At 32.8% G+C, this 24,243-nt stretch overlaps 1 protein-coding gene across 8 annotated transcripts in view; it reads left to right on the top strand.

The window, feature by feature from the left end:
* Positions 1-24,243, top strand: part of HECTD1 (HECT domain E3 ubiquitin protein ligase 1) — an 81,833-nt gene that overhangs the window by 52,071 nt on the left and 5,519 nt on the right. For 3 of the 8 annotated variants that reach the window (XM_011376401.2, XM_011376402.2, XM_023521161.1), the window contains exons 20-38: positions 899-1,033; positions 1,582-1,721; positions 1,996-2,319; positions 3,299-3,465; positions 3,560-3,736; positions 6,671-7,507; positions 8,196-8,417; positions 13,512-13,645; positions 14,489-14,611; positions 15,907-16,063; positions 17,212-17,434; positions 18,598-18,652; positions 18,856-19,038; positions 19,438-19,645; positions 19,730-19,815; positions 20,012-20,139; positions 21,383-21,584; positions 23,184-23,321; positions 23,608-24,215. In XM_011376401.2, coding sequence (XP_011374703.1) covers positions 899-1,033; positions 1,582-1,721; positions 1,996-2,319; positions 3,299-3,465; positions 3,560-3,736; positions 6,671-7,507; positions 8,196-8,417; positions 13,512-13,645; positions 14,489-14,611; positions 15,907-16,063; positions 17,212-17,434; positions 18,598-18,652; positions 18,856-19,038; positions 19,438-19,645; positions 19,730-19,815; positions 20,012-20,139; positions 21,383-21,584; positions 23,184-23,321; positions 23,608-24,215 — 4,247 coding nt within the window. The remainder of the gene's footprint in view (positions 1-898; positions 1,034-1,581; positions 1,722-1,995; positions 2,320-3,298; positions 3,466-3,559; positions 3,737-6,670; positions 7,508-8,195; positions 8,418-13,511; positions 13,646-14,488; positions 14,612-15,906; positions 16,064-17,211; positions 17,435-18,597; positions 18,653-18,855; positions 19,039-19,437; positions 19,646-19,729; positions 19,816-20,011; positions 20,140-21,382; positions 21,585-23,183; positions 23,322-23,607; positions 24,216-24,243) is intronic. The other 5 variants (XM_011376404.2, XM_023521162.1, XM_011376403.2 and 2 more) reach the window with 4 other exon arrangements.

Here is a 24,243-nt window from a genome sequence, read left to right as displayed (position 1 = left end):
AAAAACTTGCCATACCTCCAAGAACCCAATAGTGTTATTGAAGTCACTAGACTCCCAGACCTAGTGAGTTTGACCAAGAAGTTAAGTGTAGTTAGTACAGCTGACTTTGTATGTATTATTAAATAAGATGTAGAGGTCTACTTTGTGTCGTTTCAGACAGAATAACATATAGGAGCAAGGGTATTTTTTTGGTCTGTCCTTTTTAAGGCTTTATCCTTGATAAATGAATGAAGTAGAGATAAGTCTCAAAGATTGGAAATTCTCCTGCTTTTACAGTCCTAGGAACACCAGCATCTTTTATTATGTACTTCTCATTTCAGGAGATTGCAGGATACAAAGACAGGAAGGCTAGGAATGTTGCCTTCTGGTAATTTTGCAGTCTAAAATGCTATCCAAATGCACATATAAATATTTAGTGATATGTCTATAGGAATTAGTTAAGATTTAAACAGCAGTGAAACTATCTCAAATTGTTAGTTTCTTACTTGTTCTTACTAAAACATATTGGATTGGGAGCTATCTGTATTTTTAAAAGTTCATTAGCTGTAGATGGAATAAGCTAATCAGGTGCTTTTCATAACTTATCTGAAAAAATTTGAGTTATAAATTAGAGATGTAATACTTCTGTAAAAGTATTTTATAATAATTTTATTTACACCATTTATATTCGAAGTCATTTAGAGATTTTAAGTAATTAACTTTCTTGAAAACCAATATCACTTATTCACTGGATCTTTTTAAAAATATTTATATATTCAATAGAAAACAGACATTGATCCTTCATTTATGGTTTTTCTTTATAAATCTGAATTACTGTGTTCATGTAACATATCTCATTTTTACAATTCTAAGAAAAATGCCAGGTGTTTTCTGAAGCATTTTGGTCATTTCTATGTAGATACTTACAAGAAGATTAAGATTTCGGTTGGAACGTGCACCTGGTGAAACTGCCTTGATAGACAGGACTGGCAGGATGTTGAAGATGGAACCCTTGGCTACAGTTGAATCTTTGGAACAGTATCTCTTAAAAATGGTGAGCTCTTGTGAGGGCATGGTGAAATAAGCATTCTCTGTTGTCGTTTAGCTCTTTAGAATAAAGTAATTGGGAAGTATATTGGTAATTCAATTTGACCTAGTAATTTCATTGTTAGGAATCTATTCTAAGAAAATAATCTTTATACACTGTAAGTGATTTCTTCAGAAAGATGTTTATTATAGTTATTTGTAATACTAAAATAGTAACAAAACTTAATGCCAGTCAATAAAGGAATTGATAGTTATTTCCATTAATTCGAATACTATTATATAGCTGTAAAATGTTTAAAGACTGACAAAAGAAAAATGATCAAAAGACTTTGTTTTATCATATGCATTGAAATAATAGACTAAAGAAATACTCTACGATATTAATAGTGGGGTACTTTGGTTGTGGACATTTCTATTTTTTTTTTGTTTTGCAAAATATTCTTTAATGAGTATTTGTTACACTGAAACAACTCACATTAAAGAGATAGGAAAAAAGTGGGCAGTATGTTTTAAAATAGCATTATTAAGGTATCTTCTGTATTTTCTTTGGTTTAGGTAGCAAAGCAGTGGTATGACTTTGATAGATCTTCATTTGTTTTTGTTCGAAAATTAAGAGAAGGCCAAAATTTTATATTTCGGCACCAGCATGACTTTGATGAAAATGGAATCATTTACTGGATTGGGACAAATGCCAAGTAAGTCATTCTATTTAATGAAGAGTGAAAACATACACCTGGAAAAAGAATACTAGGTAACAGAATAAAATTTGAGTATTTTATAGTTTAGGAGCTTTGTCTTATAGGTTAAATTTATGACTGTCTACATTACATTTGTGAAGAAAAAAAGATCTGAATTATTAATTGTAGAATTTTAAAAATTGACATGACTTCATGTGGAAAAAAGCTAATATGAACAAATGCAGCTATTTTAATAGTTTTAACTTAATATATTTTTTTTATTTTTGTGTAGAACTGCATATGAATGGGTAAATCCAGCAGCTTATGGACTTGTAGTAGTAACATCATCAGAAGGAAGAAATCTACCTTATGGACGCTTAGAAGACATATTAAGTCGTGATAATTCAGCTTTAAATTGTCATAGCAATGATGATAAGAATGCCTGGTTTGCCATAGATCTGGGTCTCTGGGTGATACCTTCAGCATATACACTCCGTCATGCTCGTGGTTATGGAAGGTCTGCACTGAGAAATTGGGTTTTCCAGGTATCCAAAGATGGACAGAACTGGACGTCTTTGTATACCCATGTTGATGACTGCAGTCTCAATGAACCAGGGTTAGTTGAGGAGTCTTTCTGAACTGGAAAACTCAATAAAGAGCTTTGTTTATTTTTATAATTATATAACCTTAGAGTTCTCTTCGTCAGATATTGAAGCAAGATTTTCATTCTAAAAATATCACTTAATACAATTTAGGTATTAAAACTTGAAATTCTTTACCAAAAGTTTACCAAAACTTTGCCAAAAGCTTTAAATTAAACATTAGTAGAAAGCTAAGTATATTTTATTTAAAAAGAAATTGATACATAGTGTTACATGCGTGTATATAGCACACCAAATAAACACCAAAACAAATGGAATTAGCTTTTTACTAGACGTCATATATTCACATAAAAATGTGAATGTTCAACAAATCAACAGTGGTTTATTGCTGGTTATTGAATAATGGCTGACTTTAAATTTTTTATTATTTTTATGTATCTCTTTTCTTAAATTTTATATATTTACCATATTTAAATTTTTTAAAGACAGAAGAAGGTCAGTATTACATTTCTAAAAATTTTAGTTCTAATAAGTTATAATTGTACATTGCGACACAGTTTGAGGGTTAGATAGAAGGTGGAGTTAAATAACTGCATTAGATGTAATATGGAAGGAGTTTCTTAACATTAGGATTAATAGGTAATATTTTCAAGCTTTAAAGTTAAATATCGTTTAAAACTGCGATAATTAAAGGCTTTCATAAAAGCATGTTCATAAAATTTCATATTTCTTTGGATTTTATTACTCATAAATCATTTAATGTTATCAGTCAAATTAATAGTATAGATTTAAACATTTCATATTTAACTTATTTTTTTGACTGTTATTTTTCTCCCTTTGATTTCTTGATTTTTATGTAACAAACTGTTGACCCAATATGAAAGTTAGTTTGTTTTTCCTATAGTTCTCTATTTTGTAAAAATCTTCCCCTCTTAAACATCTTTTTCATCTGTTTTAAAACATTACACAATTTTTTCTTTAACACATTAACAGATCAACAGCAACCTGGCCTCTTGATCCACCAAAGGATGAGAAACAAGGGTGGCGACATGTGAGAATTAAACAGATGGGGAAGAATGCTAGTGGACAAACTCACTACCTCTCACTGTCTGGATTCGAACTTTATGGCACTGTAAATGGAGTATGTGAAGATCAGCTAGGTAAAAAGATGATAGTAGGTTTTTCTAATGAACTAAAATAATTGTATTTATCAAAAGTGATTTTGTTTATATTTCTGTAATTTTTACTTTACAGGAAAAGCAGCTAAGGAAGCAGAAGCTAATCTTAGAAGACAGAGACGTCTGGTACGCTCCCAGGTTCTGAAATACATGGTTCCAGGGGCTCGTGTGATCAGAGGCCTTGATTGGAAATGGCGAGATCAGGATGGCAGCCCACAGGGAGAAGGCACTGTCACAGGAGAACTGCATAATGGTGAGTAGGTGCTTAGCATTTGTAGTGTAGGAAAATTTTAAATTCCTAGGTTTTGACTCAAAATTTGTTGCTAATATTTTGAAGTGATTAATAAGCTAGTATAAATTGAATACCCTCATAGCACATTTTCTGCTTTTTTTTTTTTTAAGTTTATTCATAAATTTCCATTGCTTTTTATCTTAATTTCTTGTGCTTGTCTTTATCTCGTTAGTCTGACAGGAGTCAGGGAATCATGTTTTACTCTATTATATAAATCACGTAGAAGAAAAAGCATTAACATTTATAGTTACCATTTTTCAGGAAAGCATAGAACAAGAATCATAGCCTCCTTATTTATTAGATTATAAGCAATTTCACAATATTTGTCAGACTACCAGCTTTTTTCTTTGGGATTTTAAACTTTCATGTTTTCTAATGGTGGTTATTGTTTACATTCAGTTCATTTTTAACCTTTGTTGCTATAAGTTTTTAGGGAAGTCTATACCCACTTAGTAAATTGCTATCAACTCCCAAAAGCAACTACTATGACTAATTTTTTTCTTATAACTTAAAAGGCTGATTTATTAGCGGATAATTTGCCTAACCAGTAGTGGGTTCCTTTGAATTTCGCCTAGCATTAAAAACAAAAAGAATAGGAAAATGTTCATATTGTCAACACCAGATATTTAAAGAGCTATAATAAAACTGACAGTGCTTAGAATGAGTAGCATTTAATATCTTAATATGTTCATGTTCTGTGTGATAAAGGCATCAATTTACTTAGATAAACTCTGATTTTTCTTGCTTTTAAGATTCTTCTCCTTGATTTACCTTACTAACAAATGCGTTTCTCTATAGTCATACCCTAATTGCAAATCATTGTCGCCATAGCCAGTTTACAGTGAGTGAGCATGTGTCGACGATAACCGCCAGAATTCATAAAAACCAGTAATGGTTGAGATGACAATATTACCATTCAACTCAGACATTTCAAATGTTCTTGATTTTTACATCTTAGTTAATATTCTTTCTTTTATATTGTTTGATTTGGCTTTTAAGCGCGTGGGCTAGTTAGAGATATGTGAGTACAGTTCATTTTTCTTAGGCCAAAATCAACTGAAGCAACCGCATAGGAAAATGGGGATCTTAATTTCAGAATTTAGCATATAAGAAAAGCTTTTTTTTTTTTTTTTTCGCTGATTTGACAAATGTGGGGAATCAAGAGTTTTGGCTCACCAAGTTGGCCATTCCTGTTAAGTCGTACCTTAAAACTGTTACGTCAGAGAGGATTTTTAACTTTTAAATACTTAAGCTGACCATTTCTAATAATGGCTAGTTATTACTAACTTTATCTTTTAATCTGTGTTTTGGGCATAGGAGGAGTTCAGTTTTGTCTCTGTATACTTATGGATAGTATGTATATACCCTATCTTGTTCCCATTAGATATCAATTTAAACACATTCTCAAGCCTAATATGATTTGAATTTTAAAATTATTTTCCCACATTATATCAGTTAAATCCCAACCAATATATAGATAATACTTTTTATTTATTCTACAAATATGAATGTCTATTATGTGAAGGTACTTTGTTAGACTTCATATATATAATGGTCAACAATAAAGTATGATCCCCTGCCTTCTGGGTGAAACAGATTAAAATAAAATTACAGATTTTGATAAGTGCTATGAAATAAATTATCAGTATATTTTTGCACCAATTAATACAATACAAACGTTCTTTTTATTTGGGGTTGGGATATGTTTTTGAATCTTTCCTTTTCTCATACTTCTCCATATTGCAGAAGAGATAGTTAAATTTTGGTTCTTCAGAGGTTATTTCAGCATAAAGAATAAATTGAGGCGATTGAAATCTCATGTAAACTAGATTATATAGATTTGGGTCAGTTTTCCTCTCAAAGAACTCATATGCAGAGAATCCCCACAGGTAATTCAATATTACTTATACCCCTCTGAGTCTCATCATAAACATATATGAAGTTGGCATGTGTGTGTGTGTTTGTGCACAGTGCGCATGCATGGGAGTACGTGTGTGTATGGGTAAAGTACTTTTAAACTTTATAAAGACTTATTATGCTTAAAAATAAATACTTTTATGTGTTGTGTTTTTCCCTGAAGTAGTTAGTTTATAACACCATAATAAGATTGTAAAATTTCTATTAATTTCCTTTCTAATAGGCACTTTATTTTATTGCTTTTGGAAGTTGCTTTAAAAAAAGAATAAGTATCATTTTCCAAGTATAAGTAAATATAGATTGAATATCATTTTACTCATTAGTTCTTTGCAGGTTATTAGCTTTAGCATGTAGGTTCTAGTAAAAGAGCTTAGTATACTTTTAAATTTTGTTTTAAGAATTTTCTGTGCTTATTTAAATTTATTAAACTTAATCATAAGAGAACCAAGTAACCACTGAACTTTGAGAACACAACCGAAATGCTAACTTAGTGTTATTTGAGCTAGTGACCTAAAATTCTCCAGTGATATGTGAATTTTTGTCTGTCAATTATAGGATTTAGCCCAAACTCAGAAATTAATGGTAAGCCAGCACTTTTTTTCTATAAAGAACATTCAACCACATAATCATAGTTAGCAACTAAAAATCCTTTTTACTTAGATTTCATTTATACTTGAAGTTGCAGTGTTTTACCATTTGTATCAGTTTTAAAAAAGTTTTTATAGTTCTTCCCCTTAAAAAATACCCCAATAGTTGTAAACATGACCCTTACATTGTTTTTAAATATCACCAGAGCAAACAGTTCAGAAATAATAGAAATAAAGGAAGAACTTAATTTAGGTTGACAGACCTTAAGTGACTATAGAAATTCAGAAAAGTACAACACTGATGAAAAGCTGATCCCATATTGTGGAGCTACTGTCTGACACGCTCCTATCTGCTTTCTGCTGGGTCTCACAAACTCCTGTCCCTTTCCAGGCTGGATTGATGTCACCTGGGATGCTGGTGGCTCAAACTCTTACCGTATGGGCGCAGAAGGAAAATTTGACCTCAAGCTTGCACCAGGGTACGACCCTGATACAGTGGCATCACCCAAACCTGTTTCATCCACTGTTTCAGGCACAACGCAATCATGGAGCAGCTTGGTGAAAAACAACTGTCCAGACAAGACATCTGCTGCTGCAGGCTCCTCAAGTAGAAAAGGAAGCAGCAGTTCTGTGTGTAGCGTGGCCAGTAGCAGCGACATCAGCTTGGGTTCGACCAAAACGGAACGGAGATCAGAAATTGTAATGGAACACAGTATAGTTTCAGGAGCTGATGTCCATGAACCAATTGTTGTTCTTTCATCTGCTGAAAACGTCCCTCAAACAGAAGTAGGGTCATCTTCCAGTGCAAGCACCAGTACCTTAACAGCGGAAACGGGAAGTGAAAATGCTGAAAGAAAGTTAGGCCCTGATAGTTCTGTTCGTACTCCTGGGGAGTCTAGTGCAATATCCATGGGAATTGTTAGCGTTAGTTCTCCTGATGTTAGTTCAGTATCTGAGTTAACTAATAAAGAAGCAGCTTCACAACGACCCCTTAGCTCCTCAGCAAGTAACAGACTATCAGTGAGTTCTTTGTTGGCTGCTGGAGCCCCTATGAGCTCTAGTGCAAGCGTACCTAATCTGTCCTCAAGAGAAACATCTAGCTTGGAGAGTTTTGTAAGGAGAGTGGCAAACATAGCACGGACTAATGCCACGAACAACATGAATCTAAGCCGAAGCAGCAGTGATAACAACACTAATACTTTGGGGAGGAATGTGATGAGCACAGCAAGTAAGTGAGCTTTTCCTTATGGAACCCAATGCTTTTTCCACTGTGAGGGATGCAAAGTAGGGTTTCTTGTTCAGTGGGTTCTGGCTTTAGTCTTTAACTAGATCATTTACCATGTTATATGCAATTATGTCAAATTTAGCACTTCAGGAACATGAAGTTCTATAGAATCATGATATTTTAAGAATCAGATCAGGTGTGATAAACAACCTCTTATTTTGAAAGGATAAAACAATAACACACTTCTGTTTTTCACTCTTCTATGATAAATCGTTAAGTATAGTTGCATGAGGAAATAAATGACCATTAAATATCCTAGTCAGTTGAAATCAGAGCATCACACTGGTATAACTTTTACTTAGGTTCTAAATTGTATTAGCTGCTGAAAGTTATTCTAATTCAAGCTACTAATGGGTCAAAGTAGTTCCCTTGGAAAAATATCTTTGGGAATTATTCCATTGCCTACTTCACTTTTTTAAAAAGCTAGGCTTAATTTTTTGAAAAATAATAGTGCTATAAAAATAAGACTTTTTAATTGGATTTCAGTTGGGTTCCCAAAGTTGTTGCTTTTCAGCCTTTTAATAATTTAGTGTTTTATGACCTCATTTTTTTTCTAAATATAGAACCTAGTTTTTTTAAGATTTGTACAATCCTGCCTATTTGTACTGATTTGTTTCATTTGTATCCTTAGCTTCTCCTCTTATGGGTGCTCAGAGTTTCCCTAATTTGACCACACCTGGTACTACATCAACAGTGACTATGTCAACATCCAGTGTTACTAGCAGCAGCAACGTAGCTACAGCAACAACAGTTTTATCAGTTGGTCAGTCATTAAGTAATACTTTAACCACCAGCCTCACATCAACCTCCAGTGAGAGTGACACAGGTCAGGAAGCAGAATATTCCTTATATGGTAAGTTATAGTTTAAAATATTTAGATATTTATATAGCGATGCTTTTATTAATGGTTTTCTGCTGGATTGTTTTAAACTTTTGATTAGAAAAGAATTATTCTTTCTTAACAAATATGGCATCTTTATATAAGATGAAAAGAGTCACAGTGATATGAGGGACTGTTAAGAAATCAGATTATAAAAGACATCTAGGAACTTCTGTGTGTCATCTTTTTTTTGCCTTTTGTCACTAATGAAGTTACAAGAACTAGAACAAAGGTATCTGACACCTTTATCAGAGAAGATTAATGAATTATATTCCTTGTATACTAATATAATGTGTCTACTCTCAATACTCACAGAATATTTCACTTCCGTTACCTCTGACTACCAAATGTGTGTGACATTTTCCCACACCAAGCAATTCTCAGACACCACCAACTATAATTTAACTCAGTTCTGACACTGCCTACCTACCCAGATACCTCAGATCCCACATGATAAAGGCTCAGTTCCACGACACTGACCCCTTCCCTCCTTTCCCTTTCCTTCAGAACCTAATCGCAAATCCAGATTGTCATTCCTGTTTCTGACGGACTGACTATAAATTGGAGGTTTCCACAATCCCTACTTCAGGTTCTATTTATTTGCTAGAGCAGCTCACAGGACTCAGGAAAATATTTTATTTAGTAGATTACTGGTTTATTATAAAAAGGATATAACTCAGGAACAGTCAGAAGAGATCCATAGAGTGAGGTCTGGAAGGGTCGCAAGCATAGGCGCTTCTGTCCCCTTGGAGTTTGGGGACCCTCCCCACCCATGGTTGTGTTCTGTCCTCCATCCTGGTAGTTCTGTGTACCTCATCCTTTGGGTGTTTTTGGAGGCTTGCTTCATGATTTAGGCACGATTGATTAAATTATTAACCATTGGTAACTGAACTCAATCCCTAGCCCTTCATCCCTCCCCAGAGGTCTCAGAGGTGGGATGAAAGTTCTAACCCTCTAATTATGGTTGGTTCCACTGACAGCCTGCTGTCATTCTTAGATTACCTAGGGGCTTTCCAAAAGCCTCCTGTAAAACAGTAAAACAATCCTGGGAATGAATAACAAAAGACACCTCTATTCTTATCATTTAGGAAATTATAAGAGTTTAGGAGCTCAGTGTGTGGAACAGAGACAAAGACCAAATATATATTTCTAATTATAAATTATAATATCACAATATTATTAAGGTCTTTTGGAAATAATTCCTTAATTAGATAACACTTAACATTTTTGCTTAGAAAGTTCTATAGTTACATCACCATGGCTTCTATGCTATATAGTCAGTGATAAAATGATATGATTCAATTAAAATATGTTACTAAAAGTTTTATTTTCTCTTATTAGAAAAGTAAAACATTTTATAGAAAGTAAATATAAATGAAGATAAAAAATCTAGTCCCCACTTTCTTGAGACAATCACTGTTAAATAAATGATACATACCACTTGAGGTATATGTTCTCTCCCTTTATTTTTTTAAACAAAAAGGGATTATATCCTTTCCAGAGAGCTCTTTTCACTCAAAACATTTTCACATTGTTCTCTGGGTTTTATGCTATTTGAAATGGCTGCCAAGTACTCCATTGTTTGACTATTTGATCTTTATTTAATAAATTCTCCATTTAGGATATTTAAGTTACAGCTTTTCATTACCATAAACATTGTTATGAATGAGCATCCTTGAATTGTATTTTTGTATATTTCCTTAGGATAAATTCCTAAAGGAGTAAAGCCTTCCAAAAGATTGTACTCCCATCATTATTGTTTTAAAATACCCTTTACCACAAATTCTTGATCACATTGCCTGTTCTTTTTTAACAAAATATTTTTATTTCAGATACAAGAAAATTTATATGAAGATATGTTTTAAGTATTATTATATGTCTACGTCACTTTAATAGGTTTTCTCCTTTTTTTTTCCTGAGAATGTGGCCTCTCCTATTCTAAGCCAAGAATTAGATCTGATGTTTTATGGTTTTAGGAAAATCATTACATTTCTCTGTTTCTACTTTATCTTTTAAATATGTATGTAGCAAAATAATGATGATTATTATACCAGAATATTATAAATGTGTTGAATAAGCTGTTTTCCATTTCACATTTTGCCGTGGTAGCCCTCTATTTCTCCCTACTCACTTGTTAATATGTTAACGTCAGGCTTTTAGTTCTTGGTCATGTGAAGGTATGTTAATGGGAGAAAATATTAAAAAGTTAGAGCCGTTGGTTGCCTTTTAAATATTGTTAGATGATTAAAATTTCCTTTTCTACATTCCTAAAACTGAAAGACTCTTAAAAGAGTGCTGCTGTGAAGGATCAGAGTAATTTCTGTCTTATAAAATAATTTGTGTATATGCAAACTTTTACTGTATATTTTGAGGGACATGATTTGATTCTGTGATATAGTCAAGTATATGAAATAAAGAGCTTTTTTTATCTTCTTGTCTTATACTCTGATATTAAAGGGAAGATAATGAGTAAAAAGAACCTGACTTCAATGAACTGTAACACAAGAGACGGAATTTCAGAATATAAAGTTAGATGATTTTCCTTTAAAAATAAACTAAAAGTGGGATTAATTTATTTTTTGTACTACCATGTCACATTCATGAGAACCACTGACAATTGCAGGATGGCACCTTACATGTAATAGGGGTAATATATTTTATCAAATTTAAGATGCCATTAATTATGAGACGGCATTATTTTACGTCACTAAGGAAAAAATGTTGCCAGGTTAGCTGTGACTTGCCATTGCTTCTAAGACATAATCCGATTTCAGAATATTAAAGTGTTAAAAAATGTGTGCTATAGAAACTAATTGAATATAGTTTCAGGCCTCTTTTTTCCTACTAGCCAACCATCCAGTAAAAGGCATTGAATTTTTAGTCCCATGTAATTATTAAACTTAAAAAAATATATTTGGTTCAGAGGTATGCAAAGGCAAGAGTCTATTAAATAATTATAAATTGTCTTCTGAATATTCTTGTGGAATGTGGAGTATATACTGTCTTTTTAGCCATAGAAGTTGTTTTTCTTCTAGATCTAGTAAAAAAATTCTCCTGTTTTAGTCCTATTATTCCTTTTTTTGTTTTCAGTTTTTGTGAAAAACAGCTTGTCAACACCATTATGTAGGACAATGTAAATTTGACAGTCTTTATTGTGGGGTGAGGGGGAGAGATCCTAAGGAGGAGAGAGGTAAAATGGATTCAAGTTTATTGAAATTCTTTATGTGCTAGATAATATGGATCAAATGAAAGATGTTATTCCATAAATAGGCATTATCCTTAAGTAGTCATCGTTAATTAACTTGCTAGGTCACATAGCTAAGCCTAGGTCTTTTCTGACTGACTTTTGTTCTTTTCCTGTATAAGATCTTTTATAGTTTATATTAATATATTCATTTATTTAGTTTTTAAATGCCTCTCTCCTCTGTAAGCTCCATGGAGGCTCAGACCATGCCTATTCTGTTTACAATAGTAGTCATGCACTGCTTAACAATTGGGATACGTTTTAAGAAATGTGTCATTAGGCAGTTTTGTCATCGTGTGAACATGACAGCATGCACTTACACAAAACTAGATGGTATAGCTATATATCCTGTCGCTCCTAGGCTACAAATCTGTACAGCATGTTACTTTACTGAATATTGTAGCAGTTGTAACACAATGGTAAGTATTTGTATATCTGAACATGTCTAAACATAGAAAAGGTACAGTAAAAGTACAGTACAAAAGAGAAAAAATGATACAGTTGTGTAGGGTACCAACCATGAATGGACCTTACAGGAATAGGAGTTGCTCTGGGTGATGTGAGTGAGTGGTGAGTGAATAAATATGAAGGTGTATGACATTACTGTACACTACTGTAGATTTTATAAACATTGTACACTAAGATTACACTAAATTTATAAAACATGAGATTAAATTAGCACAAGGGAGAATAATGTAGTCAAAAGATGTAAATATGAGGCTGCTGCTGACATATCATGGCATACTGTTTTACAGCAAACTTCGTAAGTAGAAAGAGTACACTCTAAAATAATGATAAAAAGTATAGTATACTAAGTAAATACATAAAGTATTATGTACTGTACATAATTGTGTGTAATATACTTCTATACAACTGGCAATGCAATAGGTTTATTTACACCAGCATCACTACAAACACATGAGTAATGTGGTGTGTTCTGACATTACAGTGTGTAATTTACTGGGCAATAGGAATTTTTCAGCTCTATTATAATCTTAATGAGACCACCATTGTTGGTGACCAAAACATCACTATGTGGCGCATGACTATATAGCTGTAAAAGTAATATATACAGAACGAGAGAGCGCACGCATACTAGTGAGAAGGCTATATTCATTCCAAGGTTTGGCATTTGGAAATATCATTTGAGATGGCCCAACACATTAGCAACTGTATATGAAGACATGAATATCTTTATAAATTAAAAAAAAGCTCCAAATAAAGCTCATTACAGTCATTTCTGTAGCCAAAGCCATAAAAACACAAGTACCCTCCCAGTCCCCATCACCAAAAACCATTCATCACATACTATATGAAAAAACTATATCATTATTACAAGTAAAATAAAAATCATCTGTCACCAGAAAATATTGACTATGTGGTATATGACTGTATATATACCTGGTGCCTAACACAATTCTTGGCACATAGTAGATACTCAGTAGATATTTATTGACAGAATGAATGACACTCAAGTGTTCTCTTTCCACCATGTTATACTTCCTATGTCTTATGCAGAGACTGATAATAGCATTGTTGTTATTTTTTAGCATAGCCCATATTGTTGACCTTTTATATTATGATTTTGTACATTTCAATTTAGTTTACGATCATCCTTTATCCCATGTTGTTTTCTGCCATATTCGTGATGATTTAATAGTCATTCTGTGTGTACAGTGGTATAAGAACGGTGGCATTACTAAATGTGGCCTTTATACTTGTCCCTTTTAAATTTTGCTTTTGTTTTGTAAAATTAAAACAGAGTTATTTTGTTATTCTTTGTTAATTATGTTGAGAGTAAGGTTCTTGGTTTTGTTTTCTAGATTTTCTTGATAGCTGTCGTGCCAGTACTCTGTTAGCTGAGCTAGATGATGATGAGGACTTGCCTGAGCCAGATGAGGAAGACGATGAGAATGAAGATGACAATCAGGAGGACCAGGAATACGAGGAGGTTATGGTAGAGAGAGAGTCCCCATTCTCTTAACTAAGATAGGATATTAATAATTGAATGAAGGAAGTTAATAAATGAAGAGAGGAAAAGCAAATTCTTGGTTAAACTTTAAAGCAAGAAAATACAGTACCAGTATGAAAAATATGGCTAATTAAGAAAAATGCTTTTAATTTGAACATTTATAATTCTCTTTTAAAAGAAAATAAGTTGGTTATATTGGGAAAATGTCACATGCTGATGTTTTAACAGGTTTAAAGAATACAATTTTCATAGTTCTGCAATAATTTTTTTACATAGAATTTTTTTACATAGGATTTTAAGCAGTATATTATTTCATCATTCTTTATACAGAGCTGTGGGGTTCAGGCATAGAAAAAATAATTTGCCCTAATTAATAAGAGTTAAGTAGAAAAGTAGGGACCTAAATTTAGGCAGTATAATCTAGAAATACCAATGTTTAACTACTATGATTGTCTTTGAATTGAACTTTTGCCTGAAAATACTCTTTACTGTAATTTGTATATCTTTTTTATTTCTCTTATAAAGTATTATTAGATTTCAAAAAACTTCCTCAGTTGAGTTTTAATGGGGCGAAGAATTTTAAGAAATGCTTTTAGTATATGTTGCTTAAGAAACAGTACATTAGCATATTTTTTGCATCTATTAATATATGATGCATGATAAATTTAAAACATTCATTTTATAACTTTTCTGAAGCTAGCTAATGAATATGAAATTTTATTAATGACAGTTTTGGTAATGTGGGTTGATAGTTTCACATCAAGGCTGCATGGGAATATATATGGATCAAATAATTAGACATGTCTCTTCACATTTTTTAAATTTCAGATTCTGAGACGTCCGTCCCTGCAGCGGCGAGCCGGCTCTCGATCTGATGTAACGCACCATGCTGTTACCTCGCAGCTACCACAGGTTCCTGCTGGAGCAGGGAGCCGGCCTATTGGGGAGCAGGTAATAGCTTCATGTTTATATTCCCTACAGTGTATTTTTTCCCCTTTCATAGTAAAGCACCAAACAAAATGCCTATAGAAAAATATACGGGGGAAGGAGAGGGAGTTACAAAATAGAGTTAATAAAAGAAACATCCGCGACTGCTTGGGTTCCATATCTCAGATGGAGCCGACGATTGCTCTGTCATAATGCATACAGAAGTTTCTTACTTGAGACTCTTTTATCTTGGCCTTTGGTTAACAGTAAACATATAATAAAAAGGCTAATGGCTATTATCTAAGAGTTACAGTTTTCATAGTAGTAGTAGAGGTAGTAATATTAGTCTGTTAGCTAACATTTATTGATCATTAATTAAGTCCTGGGCACTTTTTTCAATACTTTACATGTATTAAATAATTCAGTCCTTTCAACAACCCTATAAGAGTTATTATTAGCCCCAGTTTTCAGATTAAGTGATCGCTAAAGGTCACACATAGAAGTTTTGGATCCAGGATGAAAACCCAGACACTCTGGCTCCAAAGCTGTCAAATGTCAGTTTGATTTGTTATAAAAGTTAATTTCAGTTAAATGTTAAAAATATAAGGGGCTATGTGTATGCATATAAGTATATATATCATAGTTATTTTAAAATTGTTACATCAGACATTTACAATATTTACAATTCATTGATCTCTTTTTGTTGATACTAAAAGTGAAGGACAGGAGAAAATCTTCCTTAAAAACTTTTATTATGAAAATTTTCAAACATGCTAGAAGTTTGACTTTAACGGTTATCAACACTTTGTCAAACTTGTTTACTCTTTGCCCCATAGTAATTTTAAGCAAGTCCTAAGCATTATATCTTTTGTACGTAATTTAGTATATAATGCAATTTCCATTTTTTAAAAAAGCATCTTTAAAAATAATTATAGGTTCACAGAAAGATGTAAAGATGGTACAGAGAGGTTTTATGTGCCCTTTGCCTGGTATCTTCCAATGGTTACAGCTTACACAATTGGAGTACAATGTCAAAACCAGGACATTGGTACAATGTATGTGTATGGTTCTTTGTCATTTTGTGTTCTATAGATTTGTGTAACCACACTAATGCAACTTACTATTGATAAACTTAAATCATTAAGAAATATATGTACCTAAATATATGTTGTCTCATTTTGTGTCTAAGAAATATGGCTAATTAAGGAGTGGTAATAACTATAGAGAAGTACTTAAACATGTACTTATTTTATAGATAGCATATCACTTTTGCAATAACAAGTTTTATTTTATAATGTTCATACATGACATTTTAATAGGAAGAAGAAGAGTATGAAACCAAGGGAGGACGCCGGAGAACATGGGATGATGATTATGTGTTAAAACGGCAATTTTCTGCTTTGGTTCCTGCTTTTGATCCTAGACCTGGTCGTACTAATGTCCAACAGACAACTGATCTAGAAATTCCACCTCCGGGTACAGTATATTTTAGTTTTTGTGAGCTAATAGATTCCAAATAAGATTATTAATTACAATTAGAAAAGTAAAGTGCTGTGTGTATATGCAGGTTATAAATAAAAGTTTTCAGGAAAAATTGTCAGCCACAGTTCTTAAAAAACATAGTTTTTTTAAAAAGAGCAGATTACAGTATTTTACAAATACCATTTTTATTTATGTAATATTTGAAAGCAAGGCTTCATTTAAAGGTGAATAATTTGTTTTATTTTCTACTGGATCAGAATTACTAAGGATTATTCCTGTTCATGTTTTACTTCGAAAAGCTGTATAGTGGTTTCCGTCATGGGCTCTAGAGTCAGTCCGCCTTAGGTGGCAACTCTGTCTCTTACATCTCTGTTTTGGGTGTGGTAGGTGCACTAATGCCGCCACAAAAGATATGTAGATCCTAACCTCCAGAATCTGTGAATATATTACCTTAACACGACCAAAGAGATTTTGTAGATGTGATCAGATAAGGATTTTGAAATGGGGAGATTATCCTAGATTATCTAGTTGAGCCCAGTGTAATCACCAGTGTCCTAATAAGAGAGAGACAGGAGAGTCAGAGTTAGAGAAGGGGATTTGAGGTACAATGGAATGTCATGCAGTGAATAAAATATTTTTGAAAGCTCCATCTATGATATGAGGAAAAGATTCCTGAGCTAATAAAGAGTACATCACCAAATATACTGTGAACCTAATTGTATATGTGTGTGTGTGTGTGTTTACTTCACAACACGCTCATTCAGTGTAAGCAAAAGATTGACAAGTAATTGACCAAAGTATATGGTTTTCTCCAGATGTAGAAATATGAACAATTTTAGTTTTCTCATTTATAAAAATAAAATGTTACCAAAATATTCATATAGTTAGCATATGTTCCCTAATAAAAATGAGAGATCCATATCATATGCATAAGTTCTAGTCTTTTATCTGTCTTTAAATAACCTTGGTTTATTACTCCCATTTAAAAGAACAAAAATGTCGAGGCCAAGAGAGTGCTATGTAGCTGACATCTTTAACTAACATGTGGCAGAAGAGTTTAGATTTTGTATAGCCTGTCTCCTAGAGTTGTTCTTTCTGGGCTGCTTTAGTGTAATTGTTTTTCACATCTTCCATATTTTTAGGAACACCTCATTCAGAACTCTTGGAAGAAGTCGAATGTACCCCATCACCTCGATTAGCCCTCACTTTGAAAGTAACAGGTCTTGGAACAACTCGTGAAGTTGAATTACCACTCACTAATTTTAGATCAACCATCTTTTACTATGTACAAAAATTGCTTCAGTTGTCCTGTAATGGCAATGTGAAATCAGATAAACTTAGGCGTATTTGGGAGCCAACATACACGTAAGAGATTTAAATTTAATTTTTAAGTAGATATTTTTATAGTACATGAGCCAAGAAGCATTGTATTTCTATATTTTGAACTACATGAGATATTTTTATAGTACATGAGCCAAGAAGCATTGTATTTCTATATTTTGAACGGAAAAGATTTGGTTTTTGTTGTTGATTTATAGGAACAGCTAAGATCATTTTTGACCCCTGCTATAGAAAGGTTAAGATTCACAGCTGAAAGGAACTTTAGAAATAATCTAAACTAGTTCCTCACATAATAGTTGAACTCTTTGACTGGGATTGTGCATAACGTACTAAATATTTTCTATTTATTTGTTTGGGATCTATGAGTTAAGCCTGCCTCTTTGTTCATTCATTCATTCATTGATTCAACAAATAATTATGAGTGACCTTGGGCAAATTTATTTAACATTTTAGTGCCTCACTTTCCCAATCTATAAAATGAGAGTAGTTGTGAGGAATCAATGAATTAATATATGTAAAGCGTTTTCAGTACTCTGAAATACCCATAATATTTATTATATCATATACATTAATTTATATATTTTTTTACATTATAGCATATTTATATAAAAATGATAATTATCCTTATGTGACTTTGTTAAGTGTATTTTTCTGATGCTCTCTTAACAACATTGATAATCTTATATAATATCCCATAAAATAACCTAAGTCCTATTGAGATAGAATAGATCATCACGGCAATCCCCACTTTCAATTTTTATTAGAGGAAAATTTGATCTCAACCACCTTACATGAACATAAACACTTCTGGTCTTTGTTATTCTTATTCTTCTTTCCATCTAGACACAGAAGCAAACCATTTCTGATTTTATTCTTACAACAATATATGATATAGCATGTTATTCATATCTTTAAAAGTTCCAGGTTTGATGTATGTTTTCTTTGCAACAATGCTAAATTTACAAACCATAATTCTTTTTCAGGAATATGATTTCTGCTACTTTCCATTATATTTAACAAATTAATTGTTTTTTTTTTGATAAATTCTCCCTGAGTTCAGTATTTAATATAAGCATATGGCTAATGAATGGCATCTTTCATCTATTTTTTAAAAATTGAAGTCTTACTAGAAATAACCACAAATCATTTGATACATGAATTAACTTGAATAATATGTCCATGTTTAGAATCATGTACAGAGAAATGAAGGACTCTGACAAAGAAAAGGAAAATGGAAAAATGGTAAGTTATTTCTTGACTATTTAGAAAAAAATGAAAAAAACTAACATTGTTTTCATTTGAACATTTGAGGGACAAAATCACTAACATGAAATTTCTTTAAATTAGATTAAATGCATGATCTTAAAACTACCTTATGTAATGCATGTGAAATAGCGTAGACTTTATAATCAGGAAAGGCCAACATTTGGTTTTTCCTATTGTAGGGTTGTTGGTCTATAGAGCATGTGGAACAGTACCTTGGCACTGATGAATTACCAAAGAATGACTTGATAACCTACCTGCAGAAGAATGCAGACGCCGCTTTCCTACGCCACTGGAAATTAACTGGCACTAATAAAAGTATTAGGAAAAACAGAAATTGTTCTCAGCTCATAGCTGCATATAAGGTATATATTGGCATCAAAACACTATTTTGATTGAGAATGGCTTTGTGCTTTGTTTTGCAGCTTCTAAAGATTCTTAAGGAAGAGAGTTTTATTGGGACATACTAAACAAATAAGGTTGAATTAACATCGTAAATATCCCAATGCTAAAATTTCAAATATGATTTGTGGTATTGGAATCTAAGTATAGTTTTAATTATGGCTTATAGTGGTTTTACATTATTTGGGAGTTTTAATGGTTTAGAATGCATTAATTTTCAACTTGGGTAATACTTTTTTTTTTCAAAAAAGAAGGTAGTTCTTTAAAATATCCCAGCCTTTTTCAGAGGAATACTAATAGGATAATATATTGCTTTTCTCAAAAATGTGATTAATGGCTAGTTTTGCTAATGGTTTCCTCAGGATTTTTGTGAGCATGGAACAAAGTCTGGCTTAAACCAGGGAGCCATTTCTACTCTTCAAAGCAGTGATATTCTTAATTTAACAAAAGAACAACCTCAGGCCAAAGCAGGCAATGGACAGAATTCTTGTGGAGTAGAAGACGTCCTTCAGCTTCTACGTATTCTGTATATAGTTGCAAGTGACCCTTATTCAAGAATATCCCAAGAAGGTTTGTAAGAAGCCTTGTTTCATTTCTATGGCATTTTAAATAGTAAATCAGTTTATATTTTTATTAATTTTATTAATTTTACAGAAGGTGATGAGCAGCCTCAGTTTACTTTCCCACCAGACGAATTTACTAGCAAAAAAATCACAACAAAAATTTTGCAGCAGATCGAGGTAATCAAGTCAGAGTTGACTCTTTAGTCTGTAACCATTGGACTTCCTTTTCTACCTCCCACCATCTCTCCCTTCCCTCTGATTCAGTGATTTGGGCCATTTGGTCTATTGCATTCATTTCTTTACATTTAAGAATTGACTTCTTTTTGTCTTTTTAGGTAATTGCCTTAAGACATTGTTATTTGTTAATTTACAGGAACCATTGGCATTGGCCAGTGGGGCTCTGCCAGACTGGTGTGAACAATTAACCAGCAAGTGTCCTTTTCTAATACCGTTTGAAACTAGACAGCTTTATTTCACATGTACCGCATTTGGTGCATCAAGGTAGGAAGTGTATCCTTTTATATTTTTAGAATACAAGTTTTTTAATGTTATGTAAGCTCAAAATGTACTAATATACTTTATAATATACTTATGGAGGGAATGTAGCTCAAAATGTACTAATATACTTTATATTTATAATATACTTATGGAGGGAATATATTATTTCCTTTTCTTTTTAAAGAGTTGTCAACATTTAAATATTATTTTGTTTCCAGTTGGATATATGCTCTCTTGGTGTAGTGTGGATTGATCTCTTGGAATAGTGTGGGTTGGAATATAATCATCCCTTGGTCTCCATGGGGGATTGGTTCCAGGACTCCTGAGGATACCAAAATCCATGGATGCTCAAGTCCCTTAGTTAGCCCCTCTGTATCTGTGGGTTCAACATCTGTGGATATGGAGGGCCAACTCGTGGATACGGAGGGCCAGATATATTGCTTTCGTTAGCATTTTGTACAGTTCTTAAGTAGCTTACATAAATTATTAGTTGTTAAAGATCCCAGGAATACCAAATTAAATGCTTGCAAATAGCTTTGGTAGCATTGAAATATATCTACATTCTGGCCATCATTTTTCTCTTACTACCATTTAATATACTACATATTTTACTTATTTCTGTCTCCTTCCACTAGATGAAAGTTTTATGAGGGCAGGAATTTCTGGCTGTTTTGTTTACCTCTTGCTGTAGTTTCTAAAGTAGTATATAGCACATCTCAATAAATATTTGTTGAATGATTTGAGTATCAAGAGTATTTTCAAAGTAGATATAAAAAAATTCTAATTTAAAATGGAATTATTTGTTTCCCTGATAGGTTACATTGTTGTCCCATTTTATACCATTTATAAAGCATTTGTACACATGGAACTACAAGCCTATTGTGATAAATGGCATTGGTTATGATTTCTCTTTTATAGATGAGGAAATTGATTCTCAAAGTACTTAGCTGATTTGCCTGAGAGTACCAAAAAATTGTAACACACATGAGAGTAGATCTTTCATCTTATTCCTTGTTCAAGATTCTTTCTTCCACCCTAGATGGGTTAGTTCTGCATTGCTAAAAAGAAAATATTTTAAAATCACAATATCATTTTAATGATGGCTTTCAGTTTGTATCACAGTAATAAATAGCATAACCATTGTTTAGTAGTTAGGAAACATTTGTCTATATTTTTATGTAGCAGGTTGGTAGCACAGTCAACTATTTCTGTATGCTACAGCTACATAGATATTTTTCTATTTCAGAGCAATAGTGTGGTTACAAAACCGACGTGAGGCCACTGTGGAAAGAACGAGGACCACAAGTAGTGTAAGGCGAGATGACCCAGGAGAGTTTCGAGTTGGTCGTCTGAAGCATGAAAGAGTAAAAGTTCCCCGTGGTGAATCACTGATGGAATGGGCTGAGAATGTCATGCAAATACATGCAGATCGGAAATCAGTTCTTGAGGTACCTCATATAAAATTTTTGTGTGTGTGCAGTAATAACAGAGAACCAGCTGATCTGCGTTAGATAGAAAGGAAGAGGGATTTCTAGCAGAACATCTTTCATAAGAGGATGTCAGCTCATCTCAGGGGTCAGGATTTTGTGATTTACAATGAGCAACAAAGAATATCTTCATTCTTGAGATAGGAAAGTGCTTGGTCTATTTGAAGGACACTATCTATTTCTTAACAAATCCTGGACCAAATAATAGTATTCACAAAGGATTCTTTTTGATACTCTAAAAGTTACCTTTATATTAAGCTGTGCTGTTAGATATCTATTTTTGGAGCATAGTTTCATAATACTGTTTCACTTAAATTGTGCTTGGTGTTATATCATTGTTCTATATTGAGAGATGTAACAAATGGCAGTGTGAAATTCAGTATATTTACTAGAGAATGTTTTTGTGGGCATTGTCGATTATATGCTATCTACATATTATTCTTTGTGTGAGGGATGATGGAAGAAATCTCTTTCCTGTCAACAGTTGTGAACCAGCCTTGTTGTTTATCTTTTGGATTACAGACTGATCATAACAATTATATCTCTAGAAAATATGTAAGCCTTATGTCTTTCACTTTAAACTTTCTTTGCCTTCATCTTATTTTTTGTACCCATATATGTGTCTAACCTAGATTTTATATATATGTGTGTGTGTGTGTATTTACTTTGCACTATATGTTTTTGTAAGCTGCCTTAAATCATTTGGAACAGGTAGAGTATGGATAAAACCTTTAAAGTGATTGCCTAAAGTCAGAAATAAGAGAGTTTGGGTTTTGGTATTACATAGACACATACAACTCAGTATACCATCATTTCCTCGAGCAAATGATTTAACTTTTTTATCTGAATTTTAGTTTCCTTTGGTGTAAAAAGATGTACTGTAGTCTGCCCTTATCTTAGATTTTATTCTCTGCTGTTTCAGTTACCCTTGGTCAACAGTGGTCCGAAAATATTAAATGAAAAATTTCAGAAATAATTCTTAAGTTTTAAATTCACTCCGTTGAGCATGATGCAATATTGTTCCTTCCGTGAATCACCCTTTGTCTGGTGTATCCACGCTGTATATCCTACTTGCCCGTTAGTCACTTAGTAGCTGTCCCAGTTATTAGGTATCTTGAGAGCGAGCATATTCACATAACTTTTATTACAGTATATTGTTATATTTTATTAGTTATTTATCTTTTACTGTGTATAACTTATAAATTAAACTTTATCATAGCATGTACATGTAGGAAAAAACATAAATATAGGATTTGGTACTATCAATAATTTCAGGAATCCACTGAGGGTCTTGGAATGTATTCCCCATGGATAAAAAGAAACTAATCTATTTTTCAGGGTTGTTGGGAGAAGTAAATTAATGTACGAACAATTCTCACCAGTATTTAAACATGTAATAGTGTACAATAAACATGAAAAAAACTTCCATATTGCTTATAATGAATGTATCATACTGCTGCTGTAAAAAAAGTATATTACTGGATTGGATATGACTAATTTTGGCAAGAATGGGGTCATTTAAGCTCACTTACCTTTACAATTAATTTGTTCACACTTCAGGTTGAATTTTTAGGAGAAGAAGGAACTGGTTTGGGACCTACATTAGAGTTTTATGCTTTGGTGGCAGCAGAATTCCAGAGAACTGACTTGGGAGCTTGGCTTTGTGATGATAACTTTCCAGATGATGAATCTCGTCATGTAAGATTTTTTTTCCCCCATTTTATGATTTTATATGTGATTTTGCTTTTAGAAAGTGTTAAAAAGAGGTTATGCTTTCAGAACATAAGCCAGGTTTTTCTGACTCTTAATTTATTATTGAATAATTTTGATAATATTAAACTGTTTTTAAAGGATAATATTTAGTTACAAAAATAATTTAATAAAATGTATATAAAAATAATTTTAGATAGCTAATTGATAAGATGTTTAACATTTATGGATCTTTTGTTTAATTTTATTTACATTTCTCCCTCTAAAAAATTAGGTTGATCTTGGAGGTGGATTGAAACCTCCTGGCTACTATGTGCAGAGGTCATGTGGACTGTTCACAGCACCATTTCCACAAGATAGTGATGAGCTTGAAAGGATCACAAAACTCTTTCATTTCCTTGGAATTTTCTTGGCCAAATGTATTCAAGACAATAGACTTGTGGACTTACCTATTTCTAAACCTTTCTTTAAACTTATGTGTATGGGTGACATTAAAAGCAATATGAGTAAACTGATTTATGAGTCACGAGGTGACAGAGACTTACACTGTACTGAAAGTCAGTCAGAAGCTTCTACAGAAGAAGGTCATGATTCACTCTCAGTAGGAAGCTTTGAAGAGGATTCAAAATCAGAGTTTATTCTAGATCCCCCCAAACCAAAACCCCCAGCTTGGTTTAATGGAATTTTAACTTGGGAAGACTTTGAACTAGTAAACCCACATAGAGCCAGATTTTTAAAAGAAATTAAAGACCTTGCTATCAAGAGGCGCCAGATTTTAAGTAGCAAAGGTCTTTCTGAAGACGAGAAGAACACAAAATTACAGGAACTAGTGCTGAAGAATCCATCAGGATCTGGGCCTCCTCTTAGCATAGAGGATTTAGGGTAAGCCGAATACAAATATTCTTCAACC

This window comes from Pteropus vampyrus, unplaced genomic scaffold (assembly GCF_000151845.1).
Source record: "Pteropus vampyrus isolate Shadow unplaced genomic scaffold, Pvam_2.0 Scaffold297, whole genome shotgun sequence".
Lineage (NCBI taxonomy): Eukaryota > Metazoa > Chordata > Mammalia > Chiroptera > Pteropodidae > Pteropus > Pteropus vampyrus.
This window is presented reverse-complemented; position numbering and strand designations above follow the sequence as displayed.